The 15,647-nt window shown below is 36.5% G+C and overlaps 1 protein-coding gene across 5 annotated transcripts in view; it reads right to left on the reverse strand.

The window, feature by feature from the left end:
- REPS1 (RALBP1 associated Eps domain containing 1) overlaps positions 1-15,647 on the reverse strand; it is an 84,711-nt gene that overhangs the window by 40,977 nt on the left and 28,087 nt on the right. For all 5 annotated transcript variants that reach the window (XM_003776932.5, XM_009242302.4, XM_009242301.4 and 2 more), the window contains exons 2-4: positions 2,737-2,860; positions 471-667; positions 189-342 (exon numbers count right to left, since the gene is read on the reverse strand). In XM_003776932.5, coding sequence (XP_003776980.2) covers positions 189-342; positions 471-667; positions 2,737-2,860 — 475 coding nt within the window. The remainder of the gene's footprint in view (positions 1-188; positions 343-470; positions 668-2,736; positions 2,861-15,647) is intronic.

The following is a 15,647-nucleotide window of genomic DNA, read 5'->3' on the forward strand; positions in this document are numbered from 1 at the left end:
TCAAGTTTCCTTCAATTTACAACCCTAAATAATTGTTACTTTCAAAAAATGTCTAAGCCAGGTTCTGTGGCACAAGCCTATAATCCCCACCTACTCAGGAGGCTGAGGCAGGAGGATCATTTGAACCCAGGAGTGCAAGACCAGCCTGGGCAACACAATAACACTCTAATCAATCAATCTCTAAATACCTGATTGTGCTTCACCAAAGGGAGACCAAAATGGCCCAGGTCCCGCAAGAGGCCTCTCACTATTCCCACCGCTGGGATGACGGCTGTGCTTCCTCCATGTGTGTGGAGAAGTTGGTGGGGATTGCTGTGGTGAAACTACTGGGGATGCAGGTTCCTAGAAAAGAATATTATTTTAAAATTTTAATTTTAAGGAGACATTTTAATTATTAAGCTACCAATAAGAGCTTTAGTGAAGCATTTGCACAGGGCATCAACTGCTAATATTTACGTGCATGTGATTACCTGTGCATCTGCAGATGTACGAGGCTGAACCGTATCATGGCTTACGGATCCCTTTTTCACTTGCCCCCTGCCAGGTGGTGGGGGAATTACACCAGAATATGACCCTTGATTTTCAGAATCTGAAGAATATGAGGCTGCATGGCGAGATTCCTGTTCATTCTTTGAAGCAACAAATCTTGGCAGAGGAAGGTCCTTTACTGTTAACCACAAAATAATCATTATTTCAAAATAAAAAAGGACATATATATTGAAAACTAAAATAAGACATGAATTAGATATTAGAATTTTTGTAAAAATGGATACAGAAACAAGAGACACAAAATGTCTATCACCACAAAATTTGGACCATCATCTCCCTTACATTATTTAGGGAGACTCTTATCTAGAAAGAAGTAATAAAACCAAATTGTCCTTCTAATGAGTGATAACAATGGCTACATCAAATGCCTACGTATGTTTGGCCCTATACTTGTCACTGAATATTTATTTCACCTCGTAACCACAGTACCCCTGCAAAGCTCCTATTTACAGATAAGAAAACTGAGGCTCCATGATGCCAAGGTCATGCTTGTAGTAACTGACAGGATCTAAACCTAGATGAGTCAGACCCCAAAGCCTAGGCTGCTTCTACTCACACCGGGTCTTTAAAGTAAGATTTTAGACCTCTAAGTAAAACACAGAATATGTCACTAAGTCTGAGACTAGATTTAGAAATTTTCATGGCAGAAATTCCTAAAAATACCTTATTGTTCACCCACCAAAAACATGGTACAGAGTATTCTATCTATCCACTGTAGTCTGGCTTATGGCTCTCCTACAGCCAGATATTCTACATTCAATTTTAAATAGAGAAGAAAGATGAAGGACTGAGAAACTGTTTGCAGGTAAATCATAAGTGATACTTTTAGACCAGAAAAAATACAGCTACAAAATCATTTCAGAGGAAAGCGTACTTACCTCCGTTATATGATTACCTTCGTCTCTCTTTAGAACCTCCATATGAAGGAGGGAAACTATTAAGCTTATTCAATATACATGTAAAATAATTCAAAATTACCTGAAAAGAATGTAAACTCCCAACACTAAAAGAATGACGTATGGCAAACTAGAGGTCCACAATGAAAACCTCCACTGACCAATAAACTAAACTGGTACTTAAAACTATTTCTACAAATTCTGATATTTACAGAATTTTACAGAAATTTTTCTGTACAGATTATTTTTGAAATCTTAATTTTTCTCTTTCCCCTTTACTCTATGAAAATGAAAGAACCCTCTGCATTTAAGTGCCTATCTTTATAGAATTTCTATCTTCTTTCACATCAACAAGCCTCTAAATACTTGAAAAACAAATTATCTGATGTAACACTTTGATATGGTTTGACTCTGTGTTCCCACCCAAATCTCATCTTGAATTCTAATTCCCACATGAGAGGTGCTTAGATCATGGGGGTGGTTCCCCCATGCTGCTCTTGTGATAGTGAGCAAGTTCTCATGAGATCTGACGGTTTAAATGTCTGTGGCTATTCCCCCTTGCTCTCTCTCTCTCTCTCCTGTGGCCACGTAAGATGTGCCTTGCTTTCTATTTACCTTATGCCACGATTGTAGGTTTCCTGTGGCCTCCCAAGCCATGCAGAAGTGAGTCAATTAAACCTCTCTTGTTTATACATTACCCAGTCTCAGGGATTTCTTTATAGCAGTGTGAAAACGGACTAATACAAACTTGTAATGTGGTCAGATGTCTGTAACTAGATTTTAGTCTGCCAATATTTTAATATTGTCTCTATCAATCAAAAAGTTTAGGTTAACTGTTACTTCTTAATTTCAACTGGAGCCTCCACAGCCTTCCCAAACAAACAAACAAACAAAAATACAAAGTATAATGTTGTTTTATTGGAAATTAAGAGCACAGGGATGCTATATATGAAGATGGTCGCTGTAATTCATCATTTACCTTAATAAAACTATTCACCTAAAATATTTCTGAACAACTTTTGGTAAATTAATTCTTAAAAAATTGCCATTTGAACAGTACATATAGTCAAATACAGATGAAGTACATATACCATGCCGTAATACAGGTCAGACATATTTTTCTAGTATTTTCAAGTGAGAAATGCAAGGTAGTAGGAATAAAGTCACGACACTTCACTCAAGGTCACAAATGCCACTAGTAAGATCAGAAAGACACAAGAGTTCTATTGACTTGACTTCATTTGTAATAGAAGCCTATTTTCTTTCAGTTACTAGTGTACTCTGTATTTACCTGTATTTATACTTTCCACTCTTAAAGGGAAACCAGACTGGGCAACAGCTACAAGTTTCAAAGCAATGTAGAACTGACTTCTTCCAAAATAACCAAGTCTTGTTGCACCACAAAGCTCCATGATCTATAAAATAACATAATGTTAACATTAAGATTCACAACAAAAATCTCCCTTCAAAAATAAGCAGCTACCCAACTTATTTGTAACGTCTCAAAATATCTATCTAATAGATGGCATAATACTCACAACTGACAAACAACTTCCTCAAGTTTCAGGTTCATATGTTTACAAACAAAAAGTCACTGCTTTGCAATAAGGTCATCATTCTCCTATTTATCAAAATCCATATGATTAGCAATTTTCTTAGAATAAATTTTTTGTTACAAGTCACATTTTTAAAGAAACAAGGTACCACCCACTCTTCTTCATAAGCACTGCACATACAATGGGACCATGTGACTAAGAGACTATTATGCAGCCATTTAAAGTGACGGTCTTTAAATGATATAACAACATGGAAAAATGCTAAGGATTTATCAAGTGGGGAAGAAAGGCAAGATACCTAATTTTAACCACATAAATACAAATTTGGAAACTATTTTTAAAAAGTCTATCACGATTTTTTTAGATGAGATTAAGAGTCGGGTTTTCCCTCTTATTTTCCAAATGTGTTTAATATGGCTACACTACTCTTCTTTAAAACAAACAAAATTTGTCTGTCCTTTTTTTAGAGCATGAAAGTGTTCAAGGATCTACATTAATCATTCCAGTCTTTCAACAAGTATTTCTAGACTTGCTAGCACAAGTAAATATTAGACTCAAAAAATAGGATTTCAGATTACAAAATCATAACTCTAAAAGCTGGAGGTTTCTACTATGCAGATATTATAATCTTATCTTAAAATAAACACTAGGCATCCCTGTTGTATCTTTTCAAATAACACAAACTTTTGTATAGAGAGAGCAGTTTTAGTCTATTTTTCCAAAACACTCAAAGGAAGATAAGGTATCTGAGATGCTATGGTATTAAGTCTGAACAAAAGTATTCACAGGACTTCAAAAAAAGCACCTATTAACGATTAAGCAATTGTATCACAATAACAGCCATTTGTTTACATACACAAAAAAGAGTGATGTTTGCTGGCTGACCAGCACTGGAAGAAGTTCCTGTTTCTGCCACTAAGGAGCATGTCCTTCTGAAGAAATGTAAAAGGGCAAAGAGAATAAACAGGCAGGTTAACACCATCAAGGGAACTATGAGGAAAAGGGGAGTTTAAAAAGGGAAGGTCATGCAGCCCCAATCCTCTACTCTTTTCTGCCCACTTGACGCCTCTTAGGGGATCATTACATATCTTAAATACTTTTGTTTATATAACAATGCATCTAATATATGCCAGATATATGCTAGACAGAGGGAAGACCTAAAAGGAGATCACAGTATGGTTTGTTGACATTTTGGGAAGATACCAAGGAAATGGTTAGAAATGAGGAGGTAGTGGTCAAGAAGGGAAACAGAATCTCAATGCTGTTTTAATTGGTATTTATTAAAAGTTTTATATTTGTTAGCCATTTGCATTTCTTTTCCTGACTTGCCCAACTTGTTCTCTGGCAACTTTAAATAGACTGTTAATCTTCTTTATTCATTTTAAGAAGTTTTATTATGGCCAGGGGTGGTGGCTCATGCCTGTAATCACAGCACTTTGGGAGGCCAAGGAGGGCAGATCACTTGGGATCAAGAGTTCAAGATCAGTCTGGCCAACACGGTGAAACCCATCTCTACTAAAAATACAAAAGTTAGCCAGGTGTGGTGGTGCACACTGGTAATTCTACCTACTCGGGGGGGGGCTGAGGTGAGAGGATCATTTGAACTTGGGAGACGGAGGTTGCAGTGAGCCGAGATCACGCCACTGCCCTCCAGACTGGGTGACAGACTGAAACTCCATCTCATAAAAAAAAAGGTTTTATTATATTATACATATTGACCTGCAAACTGTCACGGAATTAATTCATTTATTCAATGACTATTTACTGAGCACCCTCAGGAAGGAAAGACCAGAGTGTAGCTGTTAAGTGTGTGTAGAATTGATGGGGAGGAGGGAATGCAGCAGATGGAGCTGATGACTTAGGCAGAAGCCAGATCATATTGCACATGTTGTTTTCTAGTTTATCTGTTTTTTCCAAAAAAGCTGTTTTGGTGATACAGAATTTTCCAATTTTTATACAAGCTTGTCATTTCCCCTTTAGGACTTTTGGGCTTGCTAGACTTAGAAAAAAGGTCTTTATACATGTTTTCTTCTAGAATGTTTATGATTAATATTGAAAATATACAAGTCTGACCAAACTGGAATTTATTTTGGAATGAGAAACAAATCAGATATCCTTTTGATCCTCCTCAATAGTTAACTATTGAGGCCAGGAGCAGTGGTTCATGCCTGTAATTGCAACACTCTGGGAGGCCAAGGTAGGAGGACTGCTTGAGGCCAGGAGTTCAAGACCAGCCCTGGCAACATGGTGAGATCTCATCTATATGAAAAAAAAATTTAGTTAAAAATTAACTGGATGTGGTGGCACATGCCTATAGTCCCAGCTACTCAGGAGGCTGAGGTGGGAGGATCACTTTTGCCTAGGAGTTCGAGGGTGCAGTAAGCTATGATGGTTTTACTTCACTTAAGCCTGGGCAACAGAGGAAGACTCTGTCTCCCCCCGCAAAAATGGTTAAAGAAAAAGTTAACCATTTATTTAAAAACTCATCTTTTCTCCATTAACTTGAAAAGCAACTCCTATATTTATATGTGCTTATTTCTGGGCTCCTTATGTTACAGTTTTGTATGCTAGTCCTGGAGCTGTAACCCAGTGTTTTAATTACTTTAGCTTTATAATATTTAAATATCTGATAGGATTAGTCAACCCCTCAATTTTTTCGCTGTTTAGAAATTTCTGAATTATCCTCATATACTTATTCTTCTAAATAATCCTTAGAATCATTTGTCAGAATAAACTGAGATTTTACTTGGGGCAGCAACTGATTTATGGTCTTGTTCCAAACTTTAACAAGATCATTTCTAGTGTTTTATCATTAAGCATGATACTGGCTAACACTCTGCCAATATCTCTGGTTAAAGAAATTCTTAAGGCCGGGTGCGGTGGCTCATGCCTGTAATCGCAGCACTTTGGGAGCCAAGGTGGGCGGATCATGAAGTCAGGAGTTCGAGGCCAGCCTGACCAACATGAAGAAACCCCGTCTCTACTAAAAATACAAAATCACCCGGGCATGGTGGCACATGCCTGTAATCCCAGCTACTCAGGAGGCTGAGGCAGAAGAATCACTTGAACCCAGGGGGCAGAGGTTGCAGTGAGCCGAGATCACGCCATTGCACTCCAGCCTGGGCAACAAGAGGGAAACTGCATCTCAAAAAAAAAAAAAGAAAAACAAAAAGCTAGTTCTAGTTCTGTTGTTCTTCTAAGAATCTTGTTTTGGGTTTTATATTTTCAAAAACCACATAAAGACGTTAATTTTATCATATGCAGATTTTGCACGGAAAACTAAAAGATCATAATTTTTCTCTTTGGTCCATCGATATTAGTAAGTATATAAAGATATAAGTAAGTATATTAACGGATTTCCTAACATAGAACCTTCCTTTGACTCCTGGAATGAATTTCATTTAGACATGGTGTATTACTTTTTCAAATAATATTTATAAAATATTTTAACCACAATCTTAGAACAATTAAGTTTTAAAGCATACATAATCTTTGCCGTGCTTTGGAGTTGGTGTTATATTGGCTTTTTCAGCAGAGCTCACAAACTACTTTTTTCTCTCTGCTCTGAAATACTTTAAATAGATTAGGAATTAGGTGTTTCATGAAGATTTGAAATAATTCACCAGTGATACAGGTGAGGCAATAGCTCTCATATGTTTTTCAGTTTCTTCCATATCTATCTGAAATAAGCTAGGTTTACCATCTCTAAGATTTGATAATTTCCTAGAGAATCATTTATCATCTCCAAATTTTATAATTTCTTCGTTGAGCATCATTCAAAGCAGTCTCATTCTTTCAATTTCCTTTCTATAGTGATTTCCTCTTAATCTTAATTATGCATATTTGTATGCAATTCACTTTTTCTCTAGCACAGTTATCTGACCATGGGAACCACTTGAAATAAATGGTAGGATATAGATTCCCAAACTGCTCCCATTAGATTTCTAACTCACCAAGGAAATCTGAATCACCAAGGGCTGGTTAGTGATTGTTGCTATAATACTGAAAACTATCATGCTTTGTTTTTTTAATGTTATAAAATGTACATGCTCATGGTAAAACAAAATAGTAGTTAAGGACATAGAATTTAAAGTTCCTACATTACCCATCAGACGTAACAATTCCTCCTAGCCAGGGCAATTAGGCAAGAGAAAGAAAGGGCATCCGAACTGGAAAGGAAGAAGTCAAATTGTCCCTGTTTGCAGGTAATATGATCTTATATAAATGGAAAAATCTAAAGACTCTATCAAAAAACTCTCAGATCTGATAAACTCAGTAAAGCTGCAAAATAACAAAACCAATATACAAAAATCAGTAGCATTTTTTTTCCTTTTTTTTTCCTCTGAGACGGAGTTCTGCTCTGTCACCCAGAGCTGGAGAGCAATGGCGTGATCTCAGCTGACTGCAACCTCCACCTCCTGGGTACAAGCGATTCTCCTGCCTCAGCCTCCTGAGTAGCTGGGATTACAGGTGTCCAATACCCCTGGCTAATTTTTGTATTTTTAGTAGAGATGGAGTTTCACCATGTTGGCCAGGCTGGTCTTGATCTCCTGACCTCAAGTGATCCGCCTGCCTCAGTCTCTCAAAGTGCTAGGATTACAGGCATGAGCCACCACACTCAGCCTACAACCAAATGATTTTTGACAAAGGTGCCAAGAACACTCATGGGGGAAAGGACAGTCTCTTCAATAAACAGTGCTGGGAAAACTGGATATCCATATGAAATACGGAGATACAGATAGATAGATTTTTTTTTTTTTTTGAGACAGAGTTTCTCAAAAAACTCTTGTCACCCAGACTGGAGTGCAATGGCACAATCTTGGCTCACCACAACCTCCACCTCCTGCGTTCAAGCGATTCTCCTGTCTCAGCATCCCAAGTAGCTGGGATTACAGGCACCTGCCACCACACCCGGCTAATTTTGTATTTTTAGTAGAAATGGGGTTTCTCCATGTTGGTCAGGCTGGTCTCGAACTCCCGACCTCAAGTGACCTGCCCACCTCAGCCTCCCAAAGTGCTGGGATTACAGGTGTGAGCCATCGTGCCAAATTATATATTTTATGAATGAAATTAGATGCCTACCTCTCACTCTATATAAAAATCAACTCAAAATGCATCTAATACCTAAATATAGCACCCAAAATAATAAAACTACTAGAAGAAAACATACAGGAAATGCTTCAGTATATCAGTGTGGGCAAATATTTTATAAATAAGATCTCAAAAGCATAGGCAACAAAAGCAAAAATAAACAGATGGGATTGTATCAAACTAAAAACTTCTGCATAGCAAAGAAAGCAATCACAGAGTAAAAGACAACTTACACAATGGGAGAAAATATCTGGAAACTAACCATCCAACAGAAGATTAATATCTAAAATATACAAGGAGCTGAAATATCTCAACAGCAAAAAACAAAGCAAAACAAAATAAAACTGATTTTAAGATGGGCAAATGATCCCAAAACACATTTCTCAAAGGAAGTCATACGCATGGTCAACAAATATATGAAAAACTGCTCATCACTACTAATCATCAGGGAAATGCAAATCAAAACCACAATGAGTTAATGGGTGCAGCACACCAGCATGGCACATGTATACATATGTAACTAACCTGCACATTGTGCACATGTACCCTAAAATTTAAAGTATAATAACAATTAAAAAAAATAATAAAATAAAACTATAGTAAAAACAAAACAAAACAAAAAAACACAATGAGGTATCATCTCACCCCAGGTAGGCTGGCTATTAACAAAAAAAAAAAAAAAAAAAAAATGCTGGCGAGGATGCAGAAAAAAGGGAACTCATATACTTTTGGTGGGAATGCAAACTAGTTATAACCACTATGGAGAATAGTATGAGGTCCCTCAAAAAGCTACAAATAGAACTACCATATGATCCAGCAATCCTATTACTGAGAATTTATCCAAGGAAAGGAAATCATTATATCAGAGAGACACTGCACCCCCACGTTTACTGTGGTACTATTCACAATAGCCAAGATATGAAATTAACCCAGGTGTCCAACAACAGATGGGTGCATAAAGAAAATGTGCTATATAATATATACCATGGAATACTATTCAGCCACAAAAAAGAATGAAATCCTGTCATTCATGGCAACATGGATGGAACTGGAGGACATTATGTTAGGTGAAATAAAATCCAGGAACAGAAAGTTAAACTTATATGTGGGGAAAAAAAAAAAAAGTTGATCTCATAGAAGTAAAAAGGAGAACAGAGTATACCACAGGCTAGGAAGGGTAGACAAAGGGAGGAATAAGGAGAGATTTGTTAAGGGATACAAAATGACAACTAGATAGGAGTAATAAGTTCTACCACTCTAGGACGGCTATAGTTAACAATAATATATAGTTTCACATAGCTAGGGGAAGGATACTGAATGCTCCTAACACAAAGAAATGATAAATGTTTGAGATGATGGATATGCTAATTACCCTGATTTCATCACTATACATTGTATTAGGGGTATCCAATCTTTTGGCTTCCCTGGGTCACACTGAAAGAACTGTTTTGGGCCACATATAAAATACACTAAAACTAACAATAGCTGATGAGCTTTAAAAAAAAAAAAAGAATCCCCCAAAAAATCTCATGATGTTTTAAGAAAGTTGACAAATTTGTGTTGGGCTGCATTCAAAGCTATCCTGGGCCACATGCAGCCCATGGGCTGCAGGCTGGACAAGCTCGCATTATATATTTGAAACATCACTATGTATCCCAGGAATATGTATAATTATTAATTCTTTTAAATAAAATGAAAATAAAAGGTGATTACATAAGACAGGTAACTTTTTAATCCCAAGGTATCCTATTAGCTATGCAATATAAATCTGAAAGCAAATTGTAATAAAGCTACCACATTGGTAAACTTTAACACTTCCTTTCATATATTCTAATTTCTTTCTACATGTACACAAACACACAAGCACACATAATACATACATCTTACACAGGTAGGGTCACTGTACATGATTTTTTCATATTACTCAAAGATTTTTCTCTATCTGCATACATCTCATTTTTTTATAAAGCATTTCATTGTGTGGATGCATGTGCCTATCACAAATTAACCAATCCTCTACTGATGGATATTTAGGTTTTCCCAGTGTTCTATTACAAATAATATCGTAAACATTTTTGTGCATGTCTTTGTGCACCTGTACAACTATAGAACAAATCTTTAGAAATGGAATATGCTTTAAATATATAACATAGTCCACCAGGTATGATGGCTCACACCTGTAATCCCAATATTTTGGGAGGCTGAGGCAGGAGGATTGCTTGAGGCCAGCATTTCAAGATCAGCCTGGGCAACATGGTGAAACCTTGTTTCTACAAGAAATATATATATAAGCTGGGTGTGATGGCACACCTGTAGTGCTAGCTACTAGGGAAGCTGAGGTGGGAAGATCACTTGAGCCCAGGAGCTCCAGACTGCAGTGAGCTAGGAATTGTGCAGCTTGGGCAACAGAATTAAACCCCGCCTCTTTAAAAAAAAAAAAAAAAAAAAAAGTGTGTGTGTGTAAATAACAGTCAAGTACTAAAAACTATGAGTGACTATTACATCTAACTGACCAGCACAAAATCCTGGCTCTGTGGTCTGAGACAAGAGAGGGAAGGTAATGTTTTCCTTAACTTTACTGGCTTTACCAAGGAATATCAGCCTAGAGAAGTCAGTACTGACTTCTTTTCTAAATGTTTCATTCCATAATATTTACCAAAAAGCCACTAACTTCTAGGAAAAAAGATAAACTAGACTGTAGTTCACTTAACACCTGTACAGATCAACATGGCTAGGAAATCATGGTTTATGTCACTCATACAGTATTTGAGCAAGAACCTAACTTTACTGTGCCTCAGTTTCTTCATATATTAACTGAGGAAAATAATACACTACCTCCTTCAGTTGCTGTGAGCATTCAATGAGACTGTATTCAATAAAGCATTTCAACAAGTATCTGGCCCAGAAATATCATTATTACTTTCCATTTACTACCCTGATCATAGTGGACTTTATATAGTTAGAGACTTCAGAGACTAAGTTATTTTTGAAAACCACATTTTTTTGAGAGCCAAGAGTTAACGCCTTTATGCATTAATATGAGTGTTATAATTTCTGATGGAAAGCCTTCTAAAATATAGGACGCTCTCATGTCTTCCTAAGTGTTTGCAACTTCTGAGCCCAGGATTTTACCTGCTCTGCCTTCAGGACTCTCATTATAATGACAGTAAGGGAATAAACCCACAATAATAAAGACGAAGTTAGCTGACAGAAAATTTCAATAAATTTTTGCAATTAGAAAACAGAATAGTAACTAATTAAGTAAGGTAGAAGAAATGAGTGCCAAGAATACCCACGGAGAAGAAACAATTTGCCCAACAAAATCCAGAGACTCACCCAGAAATGCTAGGTATGACTAGGGATGGGACTGGGACAGAGAATGAAGATCCCCATCTCCACTGCTGCTCACAGATACTAGCAACTAGACCCTACCCTCCAAACAAAAGCAAACAGACAAACAAGCACTGGATGGTATATCTAAAAGAATGAAACGTTAGAGAAAAACTAGGACAGCTGGTATAGACTTTGTTGTTGCCCCTGGTAAGTCTTTCTAGAACTTACCAATCCCAATTAAGAATCAGCACCTGACCCACCCCACCTAAAGTAAGACAGCCTTTTAAGAAGCTATTCCCCGCCCCCTCAAAAAAAGATAAGCTACACTCAAGTACACAGAACTCAGTCAGTTTTTCTATTGCCTCATCCTTAAATATGAACAGCTTACCAAAGATCAATATGCACCTGGGGAAAGCCCATAAAGTTGAAAAGGACTGCCAAATTTACAAACAGAAAAAAAAAACCACACAGAGTGAAAGAATCTTAAAAATACTCTAGTGCCTATTCTCTGATAGATTTTAGAAAATAATCCATTTGTAAAACAAGAACAAGATACTATGTTAAAAGAACAATCAGAGAACAAAATATCTTGAAATTTACAAAGCTCAATAGAAACACTAGAAGATAAAATAGAGAAAAATGTCTCCAGAAGTAGGAAGATTGAAGATAAATTAGAAAAATACAAAAAAAAAAAAAAAGAATTCATCTAGAAGGACCAAATTTTTATTAAAATAAGGTCTACAAATACAGAGAAAATAGAAGAGTAAATAATTAAAGTAAGAGATTTTGCCCAAAGCTAAAGGACACAAGTTTTAAAGATTGTGAAGATCCAGAGTGCTCAAAATGAGCCAAAAAATTCCTAAACACATTACTGTGAACTTCAGAACAGCAAGGAGAAAACAAAGATCCTAAAACGTTTAGAGATGGGGGAGAACATTAGAGATGGCGGAGAAGTGTTAATCATGTAAGAAATATCGAGTAGACTGGAATGAGACTTAGCAGTAACACTGAATATCAGAAAACAATAAAGCAATATCCAGGGAGTTCTAAGAAAAAAAATTTTCAACCTAGAATTCTATCCAAACTATCAAGATCATGGAAAGAATGGACACTTTCAACCAGGCAGAAACTTTTAAATGTTTATCTCCTATGAACCCATTCTTGGAAAAATATTGAAGGATGTCATTCAGCAAAGTGTGAAGACACAGCTTCCAGGAAAAAGTAGATACATGCCAAGAAAACAGAGAAAAAAAGTTGCAGGATGTCAGCTATGCAACTGGCCTACACAACAACCACTCCAGATCAAAGTACAATGACAGAAGTCTCCAGGAGGAAGCTTTCAGGAAAAATAAAGACGAAGAAGAACTCAACGGCTATGAAGGCAAACTGTGAGAAAAAAGGAAAGACAGTTAGGAAACCCCAGGAGAAAAGCTGTAATCATAGTACAATACTGAATACTTGGCTCTGCCATGAAAATATTTATATAGTCATCACATGAATATTTTTGGTTCACTTTCAACTTTTAGATTCAACCTAAAGTCAAAACATATTAAACAATTAATTATGGTTACAGAACAATATAAATGTTATTAATATTACATATGTGAAAGTACCACTAAGAAACCGAGTGGGAGAAGTATAAGAAAGGTGAAAGGAAAAGGCATTGGCTCACATTCTCAACTTAGAAAAGCGTTAACAGGACAAGAAGAAAGAAAAGTTTCAAAGGTAACAGAGAACCTGACATAAAATTTGAGGGAATACAGAGAAGTAACTTGAATGAAATCTTCATTTACTTTCTATATTTGGATAATGTCTATAACTGATAAACATAGATAAAGTGGAGTTTTAAGAGATATGGAAGTAATCACTGAAGAAAGAGTTTAATAAGTTCGAAGTGGTTTCTGCAGGAAACTACACTAAGTAGTACAGGAAAGGGGAAAGTAGAGGAAATGGTTGCTTTTTATTGTAAGTTCTTGTGAACTATCTGACTTTTTAAAACCATGAGCAGAAATTATTTTTATGGAAACCATTTTTACTTTAAATTCCAGGATACATGGCAGAACGTGCAGGTTTGTCACATAGGTATATGTGTGCCATGGTGGTTTGCTGCACCTATTGACCTGTCCTCTAAGTTACCTCCCCTCGCCCCCCACTCCCCAACAGGCCCTGGTGTGTGTTGCCCCGCTCCCTGTGTCCATGTATTCTCACGGTTCAACTCCCACTTATGAGTGAGAACAAAAGCATATAGATTTTTGACAATGCAAATTTTGTAAACATATTAGTACACTGTAGTATACTGCAATTATGTATTCAGGGCCTTAAAAAAAGTGGAATGTTTTTCTTTCACATAACGGAATAACATTATTAACAGTTTTTGTTTTGTTCTTTGTAATAATCTGTGACTTTTTTCTTGTTGCCAAACTATCGTTTTTTGCTCTATCAGCAGTCTCTAGTTGTTGCCCTTTTGCCTTGTATGCCACAGGCTTAAAAACAGAAATGAGTTTTTAAAACTATAAAACAAGAATAGTTCTTTAATAAGGACCCAAAGAACTCTCCAAGGAGAAAATTACATGAGCATCTATTTTTACTTCCAGATATAATGGAGTAGAATTGGTACTATCATTTTACAGGGAAAAAAGAGAAAAGCAACTTGCCTAAGGCCAGAGGGCCCAATAATAAAATAATAATTATTATTATTATTTTATAATAATAATAATTATTATTATTTTATAATATAATAATTATTATTATATTATATAATATAAAAGTTATAATAAAAATGTATGTCTTTCTTCTTCCACCATGACATGCTATGCCTGGTCTTTTTGCCAGGATAATGTCAGCTTCCTCAGGGCAAGTACCCCCAAGAAGTCCCGAAGCATGTTTTGATTTTCCACAGTGCTTAGCACATAGTGACAGCAAAGAGTGGTTAAGTGCATAGTGAGGTTCTCTGTTCCTATGTCCAGAAAGAGACTGCAGGGAACACTAAGAACAATAAAGGTACACGGAAGTTACTTCTTATTCCTGGTGAGAAAAAACCAAAGTCAAGTAGATGCTCAATTACATGTAAGAGCCTGAATCCATGAGCTGAATCACAAAACAAAAAAACTCAAAAGACACAATGACAAATGCATTGGAACTATACACAATACTGAGATAAGCTGCCAATATCCTTTCCAAAATGAAATTTTATGAATGAGTTTAATATAATAAAATGGAATCAAAATTAGGATCTTCCCTTTTCAGTCATTAATAGGTTAAAAATGAGAAGTTTATTCTACCGCTTTCATTTTTGTAAAAATTATTCAGTTTAAATGGAACTGGGTCAGTGGGCATGCTATGTTTTTTGGTGCCTTAAAAGCCTAGTCTGATCGACTTATAAACGTACAACACTGGCTAGCCAGTCACTATAACTTCTATTGTTCTACTAACTTGTTAGACTAGGCCCCACAATTCTGACTCACTAACTTAAGTAACATGGGAATCCTTGTAATGAAGATTCACATCTACAATAAAGGAGGGAACAATTATAGCAAATACCTATTAGGAGTGTTACTTGTTATTCTACTTAATGTTCAGAACAATCCTCTAATGTTGGCTACCATTATCTCCAGTTCACAGGAAAGAAAACTGAGGCTAGTAAGTGGCAGAGTTAGGATTCAACGCCAGGGTAGTCTGAAGACTCCCTGTTCCCACATGCCTCTAAGACATAGCTAGACAGAACTTCAATCGTGCTTGCTTATGGAGTAGTAGTTTCAAAATGTATTCCAAACACCAGTCCAGTTAAAGGTTCTGTAGTCGAGTAAGTTGAGGTATATAACAGCCTCTTTGGAGACTTCAGAATGCATTTTTAGCCCACAAGAGGTAATTTTAAAAAATCCTACCATCTAGAAACAAACCCCCTTTTGGTTTAATACCTACAAAAATGCTTTAGAGCCAATGGTCTATGTATCAGAGGCTCTATATAGTTCATGTCCTTTGTAGGGACATGGATGAAATTGGAAATCATCATTCTCAGTAAACTATCACAAGGACAAAAAACCAAACACCGCATGTTCTCACTCATAGATGGGAATTGAACAATGAGAACACATGGACACATGAAGGGGAACATTACACTCTGGGGACTGTTGTGGGGTGGGGGGAGTGGGGAGGGATAGCATTAGGAGATATACCTAATGCTAAATGAAGAGTGTGCCACCAGCATGGCACATGTATACGT

Source organism: Pongo abelii, chromosome 5 (assembly GCF_028885655.2).
Source record: "Pongo abelii isolate AG06213 chromosome 5, NHGRI_mPonAbe1-v2.0_pri, whole genome shotgun sequence".
Lineage (NCBI taxonomy): Eukaryota > Metazoa > Chordata > Mammalia > Primates > Hominidae > Pongo > Pongo abelii.